The 19,783-nt window shown below is 40.2% G+C and overlaps 1 protein-coding gene across 1 annotated transcript in view; it reads right to left on the bottom strand.

Moving 5' to 3' along the window:
* The window catches only part of VWA8 (von Willebrand factor A domain containing 8), a gene marked incomplete at its 5' end in the record, with an annotated part of 184,294 nt that extends 165,385 nt beyond the window's left edge, over positions 1–18,909 (bottom strand). Inside the window, 2 exons of the mRNA XM_080376822.1 lie at positions 8,808–8,885; positions 18,765–18,909. Of these exons, the coding sequence (XP_080232948.1) occupies positions 8,808–8,885; positions 18,765–18,909 (223 nt within the window). The remainder of the gene's footprint in view (positions 1–8,807; positions 8,886–18,764) is intronic.
* Between the last annotated feature and the right edge of the window lie 874 nt (positions 18,910–19,783).

The following is a 19,783-nucleotide window of genomic DNA, read 5'->3' as shown; positions in this document are numbered from 1 at the left end:
ATTATTTTAAAAAGCAATAACCTGATTGTAATCAAGCTAAAACCTTTACCACGTGTATGCAAATGTTGGCAACACTGGAAAGCACCATGCAGAAAGGGAGGGGCACCATTCCCACTGCTGTACGTTGCTCTGTGTCCAGAATACTCCTTCACATGCAGCCAGACTTTGCTGGGGGTTTTCTCAGACACAAGCAAAAAGCACTAGTGCAGGAGGTGAAGGAGAACACAAGCAAGCCTGGAGAGAGATTTATGTATGCATGTATGTATATGGTTGCTTTCAGAACAATCTGACAAGACCAGTGATCGGGTTTGAAGCTGGAGCCTCAAAGGGTGGTAGCCGGGACACTGAAGCACAGTAAGAGAGGAGCAAGAGGTGATGAAATCTTCAAATTAATACTTGGTTATTTACCTTTTTTTCAGTGTGATTACTGGTTAAAATTAGAAACCAAAATTTTTAAAAACAAGCCTCAGTTCTATATGAGTTTTCCTGAGACAGGGGAGGTGGGTATGTGCGGGGCAGAGTTAGGGACAGCAAGCAATAGGGCCCCTCAGTTCTGAGGGGTTTCAGTTCACTGTTGAATTCTGAAACCAGAATTAACTCATTTTTGTAAGATCATAGAAACAGTATTAAATGACTGAATGAGACACAAGAAAGATTTTTTCAAGCATAAAGGTGGCTAAGGAACACATTATCAAAAATTTCAGCTGAACGTTTTGGTCATGCACTCAGGAAAACCTTTGAAATCATCTGCTCTGAGAGAAACCTAGTCTATCATTAACACAGATATGAACAGGAATAGCATAAACATGCAGATAAGCAACCTATGCATTAGGATTATCAGATTAATTGTAATTTTAATTAAACATTTCAGGGTGGTTTTTTTGTTTTGTTTTCTAAACAACTGTCGTTAACATGCCCAGCATTAGCTTTCATATATGGTATGGTAAGATCATAAAAATGTAAGTATTTTTTAATTTGTTGCTGCAATACCGTTTTCCAAAAGCAATGCACATCACACGTACCACGCATAACAGGCCAAATGCAAATAAATTCCTACAGAGAATAACGTGTTCCTTTCTGTGAGATTTTCAAGAAAATTAAGAGAGTTCCTACTACATATATTGTTCAGGAAATAAAATGTCATACACCTCACACCAGCAGACCTGCTCTGTCCAAACTTTGCTACTGGACAGGTATGGCAATTTGAAAAGCACCACAGAAATAAAAAGTATTACATTCAAGTTAACATTAAAATGGCAAGACAGATCCAACAAAGAGGCACATTCATTATAATTTCTACCTGTTTTACGAACTTGCCAATGTGCCTCTAGTGTAATTTTATGATAGCTGTTCTAAAAAATAGAAAGTTACTTAAAGTGGACAAATAAGCTTGGAAATCTTGCTGAGACACTGAATTCTTTCATGTCAAAAGTCATGCATTAGAAGCATGGCAAAAATTACTTTGACGCAGCTCGACTACAATTGCCTCTGGTGTAATCCACATTAATATGTGTAGCTATCTCTTTTATTTTTAGGATGGTCTCAAGAAAAAACTTGGGTCAGAGTTAAAGCAGTACCATAAATAGAAACAGGATTTAAGAACATTCAGCAGCATCTGCAAGACAAACTGTCACATAAAAGAAAACATGAGTGTACAGGACTCAAAAAAATCTAAACTCTTAGGAGCACGATCTCCCTGCAAACCTTAAGGAATTTCAAAGCACTTATATTCTCATCATTTTGTTTAAACAATCCAAATTTGCTCTGAAATATAACACAAAAAATGCAACTTTTAAAAGTCTCCTGTATTTTCCTAACTTTGCTTTTTTGGAGAAAAGGACACGAAAGACAGTTCTTTGTCGATAAGTTTCCTAGGAAATGGTTTCATTGCTTCACCATTCACATCATTCTCCTCACATACGGATCACGGCTGGATCAATTATAATACATGTTTTCAACCACAAAGTCAGCACAAAGACCATCTGCAAACTCACTTGAAGCCTGTTACAAATAACGCCAACAATTCAACGCAAGCATTCTCTAAGGTGAACTGTCATGACAGCAGCTTCCACTTGTCAGGTCCTTCTATTCTAACATGTAATAGCTGTACATTGCTCCAGATGTTCAGCCTACTTCAGTTTCCCAGTTATGTCCTCCTAAAATCAGAATAATATAAATTTTTCTTTGTACATGCAGTCTCTGCTGCATAAACCGTTTCCAAAGGACAGTATGCTTTTTAAAAGCAACTTCAGATGCACATAGACAGTATATTGTATATTACTTCTATATGTTTAGACTAGTTGTACTGTGGTATCTGCATTGCAAAGCTTTTAGATTTTCTCTAACATGACTTGAAAAGATTCCTCTCTGTTCGAGTACTGTATGTTAACTTTAATAGAAGCACCATATAATAATTTTCTATGACATTTAGAAGACAGGGCAAATTAGCTGAAAAAAGCATCAGCATGTATATTACAGCAATTTTTATTAATTATCCTATGAGTCAGATAGCATCTAACGCAAACTGGGTTTGCACAATCTGTTTAGTGGCACTCTGCTGATCTGCAGTAGTTGAGTAGCCAGCCCTGTATTCTTAATCTGCAGGATGGTGCGTAGGAAGCTTCTACAGTGTATTCTCAAAGACACCATCTGGCACATGCAGGAGAGTAGTCGGTGCTACAATTTGCTATTCCTGCGTAATCAAGGATGGCCATCGAAAGAAAATGCATTCTATTGCTTTGTAATATGTGTGATAAGTAGGACAACACCTAGCAGAATCTGTGCAAACATTCTGTAAAGTGAGCAGTTGAAGCTGAATGGAGAAATCCCCAAACAAGGAAAGAAGAAAATGTTATAGATAGATTTTGAAGCAAATGCAACAGCTGCTCTTGTTTGATCCACAAATCAGCTTTTGTTAAAACCAAGACTGGAATGGCTATGCTAGCCTCAGAAATCTTCCAGTTCACTCGTACTTGAATTCTTGGCACATGCTACACTCATGGAAGCTATCTCACACTGGAGATAGCAGACAGTATCTGTTGGCAAGTCCTTGTGTCCCACCTACAGAAGAAATCCCATAAATGAAGGAGACACCTACCTCTTTCCACTGTTCAGAGACAGATGGTTAAATGCAATGATTCCCAAGAATATTTATTCCAGATGTAGTACAAAATACATTAGAGCTCATGTCCTTGTATGACTCTAGTTTGGTCAATCACATAATAACCAACAGGCACTTCGAAGACATCAATACATATAATTTTGAACAGAATAAAAAAAGACCTCTGCACACCCTGAACCTTTGCTACAATGCATGTTCAGAGTCTGAGAATCGCTCCTTTTTATCAGAGGAGGCAAAAATCCATGAGAGGAGAAAGATCTCCCTCTCGCCCCTATACCGAGGGGGTCCTTCAGCTTTCCACAGCGCTCTGCAGCACATCCAGCACAGGGGGCAGCTGCCTTAAAATACAGTTGAGGAAGAAGGGAACAAGGAGGGAAGTCTTTGTCTGAAAACATAAACACATTTCAAAAAGGAAAAATCTTCAAAAAACCCAGACAACTGAGCTCACTGAAATTTATTTCACAGCTTGTTCAGGCTGGGGGACAATGAAGGAAGAGTTAGTTGTCCAGGACACAGTGAAGGAGGCAGCACGGCCAAGGTGAGGAGGGAGGTGCTCCTATGTGGCCTGCTTTCAGCTGCTTTCGTTTAGCACTTCACAAGTAAAACACCGCTGCTCTTCCTATTTTATGCCAATGTACAAAGCCCGAAGAGTTTTCAGAGTCTTGTAACGTAGTTACATCACAGACAGTTTTCACCAGAATACTATTTTTCCTCATAAATTTTTCATGGAAAAGAGTCTTCATTCCAAAAATTTTTGTGCTTGCTGTGGTAAGGAAACAAGTTGTGAGTCTTTGCAGGGGCTTAGAAAGGGGAAAGTTACTTCTTGGAGACCGTAGACTCATTTATCATTAATTCCTCTGAGCTGACTGCTTCACAGGAAAGTGTAAGATCTACAGAGTTAAATCTTATTTCTCCATGTGAGTATAAATGAAAAGAGAATATAAAAGAATCACGTAAAATCAAATACTTTCTGGAAGAAACCCTGAATGGGATTCATAAGACTAAGTTTCTCTTAGTGACATATAAACATGAAATAAATGAAACAATTCTTAGCTGGGTGAACAACTCATGTGGAAATACACAGCCACAGCGGTTATCTGTAGCTCACGCTCCAACTGGAGGGGCATATTGTGTCTGGGTTTCAGTGCAACAGCTAAGTCCAATACTGAAAAGTCTGACAAATTCTAGAAAAGAGCAAGAAGAATTACCATTTTCCAATATGCCAGACAAAAATCACAGTGAAGAAAATAGTTTTCTATATGTCATGGTTATGCTAAATAGAACAAGCCCCATGGAACTAAAAGTATGTCCCCAAAATATTAAAGGAGGCATAAAAAAAAGTATTTTTTCAAAACAAGAATCATTAATTACTGGAGCAAAGTGTGCAGAGAGGTTCTGGAATCTATGTCACCAGCACATCAAAAGAACAAGAAGGACAGATACCTCTCAGGAGCAGTTTGGATCCAGCTGACCCTGCTTTGAGGCACAAGGAACACTGCAGATGACTCCCTGAGCTCCACCCAGACCTTTGCTGTAGGTTTCCATGTTTGCGTGTCTTCTGGTGCCTCACTCCCAGTATAGACAAAACCGAGATAATGGTGTAAAAGTTTCAGAGCTCTACTGACAAAAACTGCACTGTTTCAGATTCTGGACTAGGTGATGACAACCAAGCAGATCAGTTGCAAGCCTACATGAAAACTAAACTGCTGGAATAATCACCATCTCTGGCAACAAACAGCTTTCCTTAGGCTAGGAAATAAGAAATGTAATACCAAAGGTTTTGTTACCACAAAATTATAGTCATCCTGCAATACAAACTGTCTCTGTAATTTGCTGCACTCTGACATTCAGATTTAAAGTTAACAGAAAGAACGAACCCACATTGCAAATCTGAAAGTACTTTCAGCAACAACTGAACACACATGCTTGTCCCCTGCTTCAGCACATGATGCCTACCACTCCAGGAGGTCACAGAGGTGTGCTACAACAAAGGCAATACTGATCTTTCAGGTAAAGGATAAACAACAGGAACTGCTGTCACCACTGAGCGTACTATGAAGAAATAACCAGTTTCCTCAACATCAAAACATACACCTTTCAGGCACAGAAGTTCATTTAGTGCCTTTTAAAAAAAATGTCATTATTACACACTGTTTAATATTCTTCATAGTAATTAGTCTTCCATATATCTTAACTGACAAAACTAACAGGATTTATCACTTAACCCCTTGTATACACACGTCACCTCTGATCATACACTGCGGGGGTGTGCTCAGACTCAGGATACCTTGCACAAAATCACACACTGTTTGAAATTATCTTCCACAATTCAATGCAGTTGCATGTAACATGCCTACAGCCAAACTCCCAAATGCACCTGCACTTTTTGAGCAGCAGAGTTGACATGGTGTGGCAAGAGAGGATCCATTTTCCCGCCTTAATGAGGATTTGCTGTCATTGAACAGTGTCCTCTAAGAGCTATGTTAGGAATTGTTTTGTCAAGATTAACAAACACATGAAATATCAGGTACATCATCATTTTGAGAAAATTTCCAGAAACTATTAACGAAAGCAGTGCACTCACATGAACTCAATGTAAAGAAAATAATAAATAAAATTAATGTGGATTATTGCATTTTAATTTTAGATCTAAACTATCATGTAAAGCCATACAAAGTTTCTCCAAAGTATAATTAAAGAAATAATTATGCTTTTCAGGCACAGTGAGACTTTTAAAATGTAGGTCTTATTTTTACTGATAAAAGAACATGCAGTGCAAAAACCAAGTGCCCTCTTTCTAGATAATGTGTCAGACACAAAAATCCCATGTCGTGAAAGAAATCCCATACGAAAATTCCTCTGTGTATAATTCATATATACTTGTCACTTAATAATACAAAAAATAAGAACAATTCAGATTTTATGTACCTTTAACTATCATCTTCCAAGAGAAAGCCATTTGCCAACAACAGCAAAATGAATTAATATTTTACACTAACACAAAAAATGTAGTACTTCATACAGAACTTGCTAGATACTTAGCATAAAACCAGAAAAGCAAAGACATGAAAACATAAGGTAACCAGCAGTACCTATCCAATCCATTTCTGCAAAATGTAACAAGGTTCAATAAAGGAGTTAAAAATCAGTTTAATTTGATAACACAAAGAATGAAATATTTTGGTATTAATTTTGTGACAAAATGGCAAAAAGTTTCATAGGTTCTTAATACATTTACATTCCTTATTGTGTAACAATTTTTTTCAGATTTTTAAGACTATTTTAAAGCCTAGAATAATAATGCTGAGTTTAGAATAAGTTACAACTTCCCTATAAATCTGCTGTAAATTATAGATACACATTTTCAACATCACTGTATTTTAACATGGCAGAATAATAAAAGCAGAAACATACCATTCTACACAAATGATAAGCTAGAAAACGGTATCATATGCAGTACTAGGAAATTAACTGTAAATGCTTCAATTCCCTCCTCTTAGCTCTAACTCCACTGCAAACATTACAATGTCTGAGACATTTTCAGGGGTATTTCCCACTTAATTGGAGAATCAAATTACTTCTAGTCTGAGTTTAAAAGAAATCAGGTAAGCAGTCATTTAAATGTAATATTAGTTACTATAATAAAAATTCAAAATATGTCACATTTCAGTTTATAGAATAATATAAATATGCAATTATGTTCATCTTTCACACAGAAACATCTTGTATCTACAGCAGTCATTCACAGAGCAAAACAAAAAGTACTCTTAAAACAAGTAAAAAAGTGTTAAAGCACATACACTCTACATGACTCAAAAAGAGGAGATAATTGACATAAAGCCAATACAACCTACTTAATTTCACTAAAGGAATGTAACTTTGTTCTCCATAGTAACATAATCATAGAACTTTTAAGCACTAAGAGATAAAAAAACTTCCTAAATTTAAATATACAAAGAAACTGTACTCAAGCATTTGAAATTGATTTTCTGCTACTAAATACATGACTATTCCACCTTACTTAATTTTAACTGAATTAATATTTAGGTTTATAAGCAAAATTTTGTACCTTCAGTAATCCTATTGTAGGTACATCAATACTGATGAACAACACTATCCGAAGCATGAAATAGGCTCCTTTCAGTTATGATTATTGAAAAAAAAGAAGTAAATAACTAATAATACACCTAGTATGTGCTAACAGACGTTACTTTTAGTTGCAGTTTCAGATTTTAGCTAAGATCCATCATTCTGTAAAGGTCCATGTTTAATAATTTATTTTTTTTACTGTCAGATTAGTTTTCAACCACTTTTTCCTTCTAGAACTAGAAAAATCTCTGATTCTTTGATTCTACCAAATGTTTTCATAATTCTCTTACCTTCCCAGTTCAAAGGACTAAAGATATGTCGTTATAGAAACTTCGAGCTAATATTTGTCTCCCTGAAAAGTAAAGACTGACCAAAACATGTACTAGTGACTGGCGTAGTGTAGAAGAGTGGAAGTCAGGGAGGCATTGTTAAATGCTGTCCTTCTAAAAGAATAAATAAAACCAAAAAACCCTAGTGCCCCAGCAGTTTTCTTGGTGTCTGCTTCAAAAAGTCATGGAATGAATTTAGACATGTTGGAAAGAAAATTCACTTGAAGTGAAAGACTACACCCAGTTTCCAGATGTAGAATGCTGCAAGCCCAGCAACGACAGCCACTGAGAGTTCTCAATGCTTGGTCCTGTCTAAACTAGAAGTACTGTAAGACTTACACAACCCTTTAGAATGCCATGTGTGCTTGGGTTTGGTTTCAAAATTTATCTGGGTGGAAAAAAATCAGTTGGGTGCCTGTGTGTGGGATGGGATTATTTACATTTCAGACATCCAGCAATCTACATGTGAAAGTGCTGAACAAATGGCAACTGATCACTTCGAATCCTCAGGAAATAGTTGGCCTGTACTGCCCTAGGAAATGTCACAATGAAAACAGGATTCACTTGCTGAACCACTGTGAAAAGGAAAAGCTCAAGAAGCATGTTTTCTCAACAAAAAAAACCAAGAAATATGGATGGTTGCAAATCTGTGGCATCTTTAATAAGGTATCAAAACATAATGTGAATCAATAGCAAGTACATGTATGTGCATCGTTAATGTGCGTAATTGGCTGTGTATTTTGAAAGTATTTGATCGCATTTTTTATTACTATGCAATTGACTTCTCATTAACTTGATGGATTGCAAAGATCTGTACGTTTCCTGACACAATAACGTGACAGTCTGGGAATACTAAATATCACAGTAGAATGCCATACAGCAAATAACTCCTAGGATGTATGATCATATTGCAATTGAATAAGAATTTTAAACTGCCACATTTTCTTGACCAGACAACTTGAGATTACTGTATTATTTTTAGAAGTATTTGCTGGATGAGACCCCTTTAAACAAAATATTTAAACATACACAAATTATCCTTTTACGGTCCCATTGACCAGTGGAGCAAATCACATTCAAAGTTAAGAGATTCCTATATAACCAGAGATACAGTAAAGAACTCTGCGAAGATAGCCTTCCCCAAATTGCACACTTTGTCAAAACATATTTCTTAGATAATTTCAGTAATTCAGCAGGGTGACTTGAGTGAATAAAGAGTTTTTTGAATGAAACCTTGAAACTCATTCAAAAGGAAAGCAAATTCTTACTGTAGTTCTGTGGAACAAGTTCTGGGTTCTTCGGTGTTTTGAGTTTAAAAGACACATCTCCAATAGTGATAGTATCACCTAAAACAGAAAAGAAGTCTTTTAGTTCCCAGACACTTTTTAAGTATATAAAGTCTTTATGTTGAAGTTTAAATCACAGGCCTGCTGCAGTAAGGCTGACTGTGTGCTCACAAAGCAGCCTCTAGTGTGTTTGAGAACTATGAGTTTACTAATTAGGCTCTGCTACTTTTAAGTAGATCAGGTACCAGGACAATTTTTATTTAATTAATATTCCTTGACTTTTTTCTTTTGTTGCTGTTGTTATAATCATAACTTACTTTGTTGGAGCTATGGAATTCAAGCTCACTACAGAACCCCATCCCAGCTACCATCACCGATTTATTGAAAAATTAAATCTTTAGCCTATTTGTCTACAGCTAGCCATAACAACCACTTGTAAGGGTGATGATTTTCCTGAGTTTTCAAGAAGCCTGAAACAGTATCTTTTGGCGGTAAAAAAATGACATATTCATGTCAGTGGGCCCTTCCTGCACTCTCTGACACTATGGCTGCAGAACCTGGCAGCCTCCCAAGATTTGAGAGGTCTCAAGCATTTCTTGCTCTGGATTTCACCAAAACTAAAGCACCTGGCTACTTTATTTACTGGTCTCTTACTAGGATATGCTTGTCTTACCTGTCTTTCTGCTACCGAAAGCTTGAATTAAATTGCAGGGCATGCCCTGTGCTCTTTCTTGTGGAAATCAGAAGTGAAATCTAGTTTGCAGCCAGGAAATGGGTGAGCACCACAGCGGTGGTGGTCACAAAGAAAAAATGCACACCACCCAAAACCCGTGAAGCCAAGAAAATGAGCTGCAGACTGTTAACAAACTCAAACTTTATTTTTTTCAAGAGATCATCTGGGCCATGCAAATAAGTTCACAAGTATTAAGGCCATGAAACCAAGATGACTCTAGTAAAATGATGTTTTTTCTATCTCCCACCGTTTTGCCCACTTCTATAAGTTTTAAAGGCTTACTGCCTAAGCATCATCTCCATTTCCTTTTCTTCTGCTGCAGCTCCAATCACTCTTTCTTACTGGGGAACAGCTAAAGGATTGACCAAAATTACTCCAAGTTGATGAAAACATCCTAAGAGTCCACTGCTTCCTGAAAAAGTTGATACCTCTCTCATTAGCTCAGCTAGGAAGAATTTTAATGCTATAAAAAGAGCAGGTTGCCCGATACACCCTTAGGAAATTAGCGCCAGTTTATTTTCTCACCATTCCCTAGCCGATATGCAACGAGACAAGAGTATATGACTAATTAGCTCCTATCTTAAATCACCTCAACTGAAGTTGTAAATACTCTTTCATGCATAGTGTCTTCTAAAACACAGTAGGGACAAGATGCTGAAAACAACAAGGTATCAGACTTTTCAATACAAAGGAATGATGATATCATGTACCTGAGAGAATTTTAATTACCTACTTTATTGGCACAGTACTGAAAACACTTAGTTGATTTCATGTACTCCCTTATGAAAAAGAAACCAAACAAAACCACCCCATAACTGAGTTCGATCTAGGTGAAAAATGGAAAATATATCTCTTCTGGTGGTATTTATGTCAGTCCATAACATGTTGACCCTTGATCACATCTAAACATGTCCAAAAATTCCACAAATATTCCAACCACCAACAGACTCTACAAACTTCTACGAAAAATGGGCCGGGAGGGAACTATATGCAAGATGTGGAGCAAGCTGAGCACTCAAAATCCCTAGCAGACCATCGGGGCAGCTTTTAACAGGTTTGTTGCTGCCTGGAGGCAAATGTTGCCTCCAGCTTGCATCTGTCCAAAAAGCAAAAATATTAGCTGTAGTTAATAGAACTTTAAGCAATGATAAACCAAGACAGCAGAGTCTATTTTGCTAGCTAAATAAGCACAGAGGGAATTAGCCCACTAATCTTATCACACACTTCCACCTGGGCTGTATTTTCTTGTCTGTTTGCTTCCTCTGCACTTGTTTAAAATCTCATGTTTGGTTACTCCGTTTCCACGGCATTTCCAAACTCTTTGAATAGAGATGCATCCCAGGCAGGCTCTTTCCAGTGTTTCACCAACTGGCAAGAAATTGACAACAGCCTGCTTGGTAAAATGGTGGTGTTAAATCAGCAAGACTTATAATTTGAAAACATGTCAAATAACTTGGGATACACCACAACAAGTTATAGATTAGCCCATGAATACTCCAATCCACCTCACAAGCTATTACCACACTACTGTGGACAAAAGCTACACACACGGGGTTTTGCAATGGAGACTTTGTAGCCTGTATCAGGCTTGCTTAGGCAAGCAGTGAAGATGCGCCCCTAGTTTCTTATCTCCCACACAGAAAACAGTAATCTTAGGTATCACAGTCTTTGGGGAAAACACTGGAATACAAGCAGTGCCCCATGTACACAAAAGAGATGGCTGCTGAAACAAAAGAAGTCCCTAATAAGCCAGAACCCAAAAGGTAAGGGGGACATCCCATGCAGAGGGCAGACAACACACAGACAAAGCAGGTCTTTCAAGACCTCATGCAACATAGGTGACAAATTGGCAGCACATGAACATCATGACCTAATAACAGGACCCTGAAGAGGCTCTCAAACAAGTAGGTATGAAAACAGCTCAATACATGCAATAAGCTCTCTCTGCTGCATCTGGACAAGTATGAATTGCACTTTTGGCAAAACAACAACTTGCACATGAACATACAGCTAGCCAGGAACTGCAATGCACTGAACCTGATATGCTCTCTTCTTCAGAGCCACATTTTAGACAGAGAACAACATTAATTTTTGCTTTTTACAATAACTGGCAAGGGCTCATCAGGTGAGCAGGCCCACTTTTTCCACTCATTCCACTCAGGGCTACTGAGCTGAAAGGCACCACCTTCAGCTCCAAGCCCTGAGCTGCAGAGGAGGCAGCCAGAGGCTGAGCGTGCACTTTGACAGGGCATCACTGCACGAACACCCTGTGCTTTTATTCTCCCCCAGCATTGCCTACTCACTCTTCTCCAATACAGAATAGCAGGACTTGATGGACCTTTGTTCTGACCCACTGTGGATGCTTTTATGTTCCAATCTCAGTAAGGCGGCTTCTTGAAGATGCAACTTTCCTGTGCACTTGGCACCTTTGACTGGTCCTCTGTTTAAAAGCTAGTATCACACCAGCTATTCCTCTATCCCTCTTCTCCCCACCCCCCACCAATATGTTGAGAAGAAAAAGCCACTGCTGTTTAAATTATTTACAGCAACATCGGTTATATGTAAAATAAACAGATTGCATCTCAACTACAATTTAAGAAATTAAGAAGCAGAAAAAAGTTTTGGTTTTTTTTTACTCGTTACATAACACATTAAGAAAGAAGGAAATGAAAAAATTTGAAATTATGCTTTTAAATAAAGAAATCCTACAGCGAAAGAAAACACACTGCACAGATCTATACATGTGTTTAGTATTTTGAGTGCACAACAGAAACACTTCCAATCTCATGTGTAAACCTTAGATTGTCAGCATTTTCATAGGACACTACAATGAAGCTTCAGGAATGTTGAGTTTTTAGGTGGTTTAAATTACTGCCTTTTGGCCTCTTCAGTCCTGAATTTATGCAAGATTAACACACTCCAGCAGTCATCTTAGTCCCTTGTACATAGACCATCCATCTGGTCTCAAAAGCCATCAACAGCAAGAGCATATTAAAACTGTGAAGGTGCTAAGCTCTGCTAACATTAATTTCTGTTGATAAGATCAAATCTGTTAGAGAAAAGTTCAAAATCTCTATTACAATAAAATGTATATTTTCAGGTCTTAGTTTTATTCTAATGTGAAGGAAGGGGGAGAGGTGGGCAGGCAGGGAAGATGCTTTTAACTAATATTTATCCAGCACATTTCCATAAGGGCACAGAAGAGACTGTCAGCTCTCATTCTCGAAGAGTCAACTTGTTTTGAAGAAATAGAAATGGCACTGTCTAGGATTTGTTTTTTCTTTTTCCTCAACTTTTCTGAATACATTATTCAGAGGGAAAAAAAAAACAACCAACCAAACAAAAAAAACCCGAAAAACCACAACCAACCCTATCTACACAACTTCCTACTCTCATTTTATACCAGCTCTTACTGGCCACCTTCACGGCTGCAAGCATTACACACAGTCACTGGGTAACGCCGTTAACTTCTTCTGCATCTTATATTGGTACTGGCAGCCTCTCAAACACGAGCACAAAGGACAGAAACCCATTCCCCACAATCACTGGGTTTGCTCCTTGACCACCACTGCCTTCACATACAGATGAGGTGGAGTTCAGCAACTGCTCACTGAAATAGTTGGATGTTTACACAAAAAAACCCATCTCCAATCTAGAGTAAGAAATCCACTTCACCAAAATTTCCCTTTTCTTATGAACAAAAGACATTTTTCCCTCTAAAAACCCAAAATAATTACTTCAAACATAAAATTTCAATTTCTACTCAATGTTATTGTTAGACCGCTTACTTTTTTTTTTAATATTCAGTTTTGAAGCTAATGTTTTAATTTTCAGTTCTCTACTTTAGGCTAATGATTTTCTTTACTGATTAAAATCCAAAGCATCATTAAAACAAAATCTTGGTATTTACTCCAGGAAGTGAACCTTTTCCTCCATTTTTCTGCATTAGTAGAAGATCAACAACATGAATGTGGACTCTTACCCGACATCCAGTCATGTAGGAAGATTACAATCATAGAATCACAGAATCATTCAGGTTGGAAAAGACCTTTGAGATCATCAAGTCCAACTGTTAACCCAGGACTACCAAGTCCATCACTAAACCATGTCCTTAAGCACCACATCTACGGGGGTTTTTTAAACACCTCCAGGGACGGTGATTCCACCATCTCTGTGGGCAGCCTGTTCCAATGCTTGACCGCCCTTTCCATGAAGAAATTTTTCCTAATACCCAATCTAAACCTCCCCTGGCATAACTTGAGGCCATTTCCTCTTGTCTTGCTACTTGTCATCTGGGAGAAGAGACCTACGCCCACCTGCCTACAACCTCCTTTCAGGTAGAGAGCAATAAAGTCCTCCCTTGACTCTCCTCTTCTTCAGACTAAAATACCCCAGTTCTCTCAGCTGCTTCTCATCAGATTTGTGCTCCAGACCCTTCACCAGCTCCGTTGCCCATCTCTGGACACGCTCCAGCACCTCAGTGTCTTTCTTGCAGTGAGGGGCCCAAAACTGGACACAGGATTCGAGGTGCGGCCTCACCAGTGCCGAGTCCAGGGGGATGATCATTGCCCTAGTCCTGCTGGCCACACTGTTTCAGATACAAGCCAGGATGCTGTTGGCCTTCTTGGCCACCTGGGAACACTGCTGGCTCATGTTCATCCAGCTGTCAACCAGGACCCACTGGTCCTTTTCCACCAGGCAGCTTCCCAGCCACTCTACCCCAAGCCTGTAGCGCTGTGTAGGGTTGTTGTGACCCAAGTGCAGGACCTGGCACTTGTCCGTGTGGAACCTCATACAATCGGTCTCAGCGCTTCAGTCAGGCCCCAGATTTATTGAGGTCCTTCTGGACTAAAGATCTGCAGTTTGTCAGATGGTAGGGATTTTGTCCCTACATACCAAATAGCACTTTTACACTCATCTTCTGTTGTCTGTCTTTATCTCCACTTTTTTATGTCCCCTTTTTGTGTTTTAGTTCATTACGTAGTTCCCTGCTTGGCCAAGCAGGCCTGATGAAATACCAAATCTTCCTGCACTGTGGAATGGTTCATTCCTGAGCTGTCATTAAGTTTTATTTAAAAATCTTCAAGCTCTTCTGGGCATTATTCTTCTTCATGGGTGTTATCCAAGGGATTGTACTCACCAATCTCCTGAATTAAATGAAAGCCTGCAGTCCTTAAGTCCAGGATCCTAATTCTGCTGCTCATCTTCCCAGCCTTCCACCAGATCCATGACTCAATCATGTTACAGTCACTGCAATCCTGGCTGCCATCTATGATGAAACTGGCCCTAGTTCTGCCCTACTTGTCAGCAGCAGATGAAGTGAAGAGTTAGTCCTGACCAGGCCCTCTGGCATCTGTGCTACAAAATTTTTACCAGCACAGTCTAGAAATTATCACAAGCATATGCACAATGCCAGACTGCCCTCCTAGCAGATGTCTGGACAGTTGAAACACCCCATGAGTGTGAGGGACCATGAGTGGGACATTTTTGCTAGCTGTCTGTAGAAAGCAGTATCCACTAACTTCTCTTAGTCATGTAGTAACAGATGCCCACATCCCCAACGTTCCTTTTCAGATCTTTCATGGCCAACGCTACTTATGTGATAAATTAGCTCACAGTGTTTTAAAACTGTATGAAGATTCCTGAAGTACAGTTTGCTCAGTGCAGAAAAGCCAGACTATCAGTCTATTTTAAACTGAGCTTAGTTATCAAATGCATTAGTATAATTTCAATAATGTATTTCAACTAAAAAGAAACTATAATTGAAAATCAATACAATTGTTTTTAAAATTTCCCATTTACTGAAAAAATAGCCAAATTAGACAAAACAGCTTTGAAATTCACTGTGGTATCTCCTAAGTCCCTGACTTTGCCAAGCAGGTTCAACTTCAGCCTTATGTACTAAAATGGGCAGGACTGTAACAGTTGCTAAACAGGATAATTTAAATCTTGAACAACTGCCAAATATTAAAACTCAGAAGCTATTTACTGACATCTACTCACGGGAACAATGGTGAAACCCTACTGAAGAGCATACAGAAGCTTATCTGGCTGACAACTCATCTCTTTCTTCTAGCTATATCAGCATGTCTAATAAAAGATGTGCTTTTTTTGCCACCAGCCTTTTCTCTCTTAAATGTTAGAATAATTTGAAATAATTCAGGCATAACTCTGCAAACTTTCATGACAACTGGCTTTGAAAGCTCCCATCTCCAATTGCTGCCTTCTCGGTTGTACTGACGCAACAATTGTTCGCAAGTTTTCATCATAAATCAAATCACTGGCATCATTTCAGTCACCACAATGCAGCCCCCTAAGTACAACAACAAAGAACAAAGTCTCTTAAATAGGCTTTGCCAGTGAAAAAGATATTGCCGGAACCACACTCCCAGCCGTCAACATGTGAATTTCAAAAAGATAATGACACAGGTAAAGTCAGAAAAAGGAATGTGAGAGAAAGCATTTATATTCATCACCAATCAGTTGTTTAGTCTTTAGATAGACCCGGGGGGCGGGGGGACACACACCAACAACCACACAACCCACCCCAAAAACCTTTTAAACACAAGGTACCATTCAGCCTTCTTTTAGATTATAAAATTTTACCACAATCACTTAGATCCTGTACACTGATGATTAACATTACAGGATTCTGAAGTCTGATAACAGTTTTCACAGGTGATTCTGTTATACTCAGCAGATACTCTTGTATGTATTACTGAGATCTTTCAGGCTCTAAACAGTGGTTTGATTAGGAACTGGTCCTGACCAGATTTTGGAAAGCATAGGAAGTGGACTTGGACAAGCAGATCTGCAGAAAACAGTTAATGAAGCTGGTGTATATTGTGGCCTAAGCAAGTGGCAAAGCATGAGTTGATCTATGTATGCTGAGCAGCAAAGCCCCCAAGAGACCTTCCATTGCCTGTACGAACTGGCAATGACTTTTATTTTTCCAGTTCTCAGTTTTTACCAAATTCAGCATTTGTTCTTATTAACCCCTTAAAGCATCTCTGATATTGTGCAGTCCATCAGATTTTTTTTCAAAAGTTTCATATTACATACAGATAAATGCATATAAACATCAGTGAACTGAGTTACGTAGAACTTCACTTTGTTCATCTCATACTGTAATTCAAATAATAATTCATCACAAGTAACTCTGCAGTCTACTAAGGGTTCATCCTTTTCAGTCTTTTGGAAGGAAACATGAAACCTGCATTAAAAATTAATCTGATAGTCATCCTTCCACAACATTTCTTACTATAAATTCAGTTTCCCTCATTAAATAAGTTGTGCAAGCCCAAACCCTTCTTAGATAATCCTAGATAAAGAGAGAGCTGAAAAGCTAAGCATGGTTCCTTCACACACAACAGGACAAAAACCAGGCAACAGTTTCACCCTTACACTTAAAAGGTACCATCACAGGCAGTAAATTCGATCTGGCAGGCATGTCAGATCCAAATTACTGGGTAGACAACAATTTGCTGTTAACAGCTCCAGCCTTTCCAGAAATACTTCTTTTTATCACTAAAGGAAGAGACATGCAACCTCAACACTGAATACAGAAAGACTTGTAATTACAGCAGCTACATAGAAACAGCAAAAACATGTATTGCACATGGAATTTCAGACCATCTCCTTGTAACTTCAGTAGCTTCAAAGGAGTAACAGGGCCTGCAAGAAGACATGCAATCACCTTTAAAATAAAATAAATTAAAAAAAAACCCAACAACAAAACCCAAATCATAAATATTATTTCTAATATGAAGTTCCCAAATTCACATGAGCTGGGGAAGCACTATAATGAATGAGATGCCTCAGGTGCTGGGAGGGCAAATATCTCTAATATTACCTCTTAGACTGCCTTTAATAAATATTTTTAATATAAAAATATATAAATATATTTTAAAAAAGGATTGTTTAGAGCTTTGGGATTTAAATACTTCTACCAAAACTATTATCATCACTGATAGTAACTGGGAATATTCCCATTATTCACATACATATACAGTGTATTCACGAATATTGCTAAGTTACACAGAATATGAAAATTATGAAGTATTTTTAGTAATACTGCATTTGCTGTTTCATTTTGCTGAATTTCTTCCTGTTCTTAAGGGTTTTCATTCTACAAAGGGCTGAAAAGTGCTGAGCTACTCTGTTCAGGTGTTTTTTTCACACACTGTTAAATTGTTGCCTTTTATCCCTATTTGTTTTAATATAAACAACCCTACATTTTTTATTACTTTTTGAATAGGAAATATTTGTGAAAATTTCTGAAGGAATTTTATGGTCATCAATGTCCCAAAAGCTTCCTCCTTGAGAAAGCAAACACATATTTGAAGACGTGAACTGGTCAACTATTAAACAGATTTAAAAAAAATGTACATGGTGATAAATGGTATTAAAGGGGTGGCATTAAGAACTTTAGCGAGTACCCCACCATCAGAATCACTTGCTGTCATTCCATCTCCCTAATTTACAGATGCTCACCACTTGCTCTGTATTTAGTATCTTTGTTGCTTTTGGCCTTCACCCAGAAAAGCACCAGCTACCACAGGCATATGTCACCATTTCCAAATGCCACTCCTGCTCTGCAAAGGCCCGTCATCTGTCTCAAAGGTCAACAGAGGATATCCCAGGACAGTTCAGGTCATCCTTCCTAGCATACGCAACTCAAGGTCAACTGCCTATCTCGTTACGTGTGCCACAGGCACACTCACACAAACATCAGCCCTGGCATCCCCTGCCATGGGTATGGCTTTGCCTCAACATGGGGAAAAAGCCACGCCAAACAGAAGGAGAAAGCACGGCACCATGGTACTGGCGAAGGGCTGTGCCCACCGGTCCAGGCTGCGGGGCTGCTCCTCGCATCACTACGGGTGAGACACTTGGAAAGAGAAGCTATGGAAGGCCACACCGAGCGCCCCTGCAAGCCTGTGCCTGAACTCTGCCCCTTCTCACGCCACATTCACGACCATAAGAAGAAACAGGGGCGGCAGCGCAAAGCGGGCGGACAAGCCAGCAGCCCCTAACGTGGTAACCGGCCCACAGGCCTGCCCCGGGCCGCCTGCGGAGGGGATAGCGGCGCTGCCCACGTCTCCGCGCCCAGCGTCCGGGCCTGGGGGCTGCTCGGGCCAAGGGGTGCCGGGGAAGGCTCGGGGAGGGGCCCGTGCCGGGCCTCCCCGGCGTCCGGGGGTCGTTACCTGAGCTGTGCAGCGCCCTGGCCTCCAGGCGGCCGCACCGCGCCGCGGCCGCGCCGCCGCCCACGACCTGCCGCAGGAGCAGGCGGACCCTGCGCGCAGCGGGGCCCCCGGCCCCGCCGCCCAGGCACAGCACCCGCGACTGCATGGGCCGCACGGAGGCCGCCGCCGGGCCGGGCCGAGCCAAGTAGGGGAAGGGAAACACCGCGGCACAAAGTCCCACCGGAAACTAGCGCCGCGCCGACCGGCGGCCGGGGCGGGTACGGGCCCGCGTGGGTCGCGGGGGTGGCGGCCGCCGGCTGAGCCTGCTTGTGTCGCTGGGGTGTCTGGGGAAGGTGGCGGAGGGTGACGGGGACTCCTTTCGCCCCCAGCGGTGCCGGAGCGGCGGTGTGCCTGGCCGGAGGGGGCGGCGATGGCAGGGGGAGCCCTGGGCTCCGCAGCGCGGGCCGCCGCGGCCGGGAGGGAGGCGATGGCGGGCGGCGGCCGGGCCGCCTCGGCCCGGTGCCCCCGGTGTGCTTAGTGGGAGGGTGGGGGCGTCAGCTCCGAGAACGACGAGATGATTTTTATATGAAAAAGAGCGAACTCCATAGCTGGAAACGTTTAAAAGGCGCTGGAAAGCAAAGCGTGGGCAGCGGTGGCTGAGGTGAATTCATGCGCCGAAGGTATTTCCTACCTCTGATTTCTTGAATTTTGCTGATTTCATGGGCCCTCCTGTCCCAGTGCCACCCGTTCCTGTGTTCTTGGGATTAAGTTATTTTATACTTTAAGAATTATTTGAACCAAGTTACTCAGGAGTGACGCTTTGCACATGCATGGCTTAGATGTGAGGGTTTTGTAGAAAAAATGATGTTACTGATACAGATTTCAAAACTGGCTTGTTTCAACTGAAGTTACTAGTCTTAGTTCTATGTAAAAGCTCTGGAGTAAATTTTAGAATATTTGTGAAAGGCTGAAGCTTTCACAGTTACGGACTAAGCCTTGTTTCAAGGAAAATCCAGTTGAGGCTTGGATCTCAGCACTGG

Source organism: Falco punctatus (genome assembly GCF_963210335.1).
Source record: "Falco punctatus genome assembly, chromosome: 2".
In the NCBI taxonomy this organism is placed as follows: domain Eukaryota; kingdom Metazoa; phylum Chordata; class Aves; order Falconiformes; family Falconidae; genus Falco; species Falco punctatus.
The sequence above is the reverse complement of the archived record's forward strand: the minus strand, read 5'-3'. Positions and strand labels throughout refer to the sequence as shown.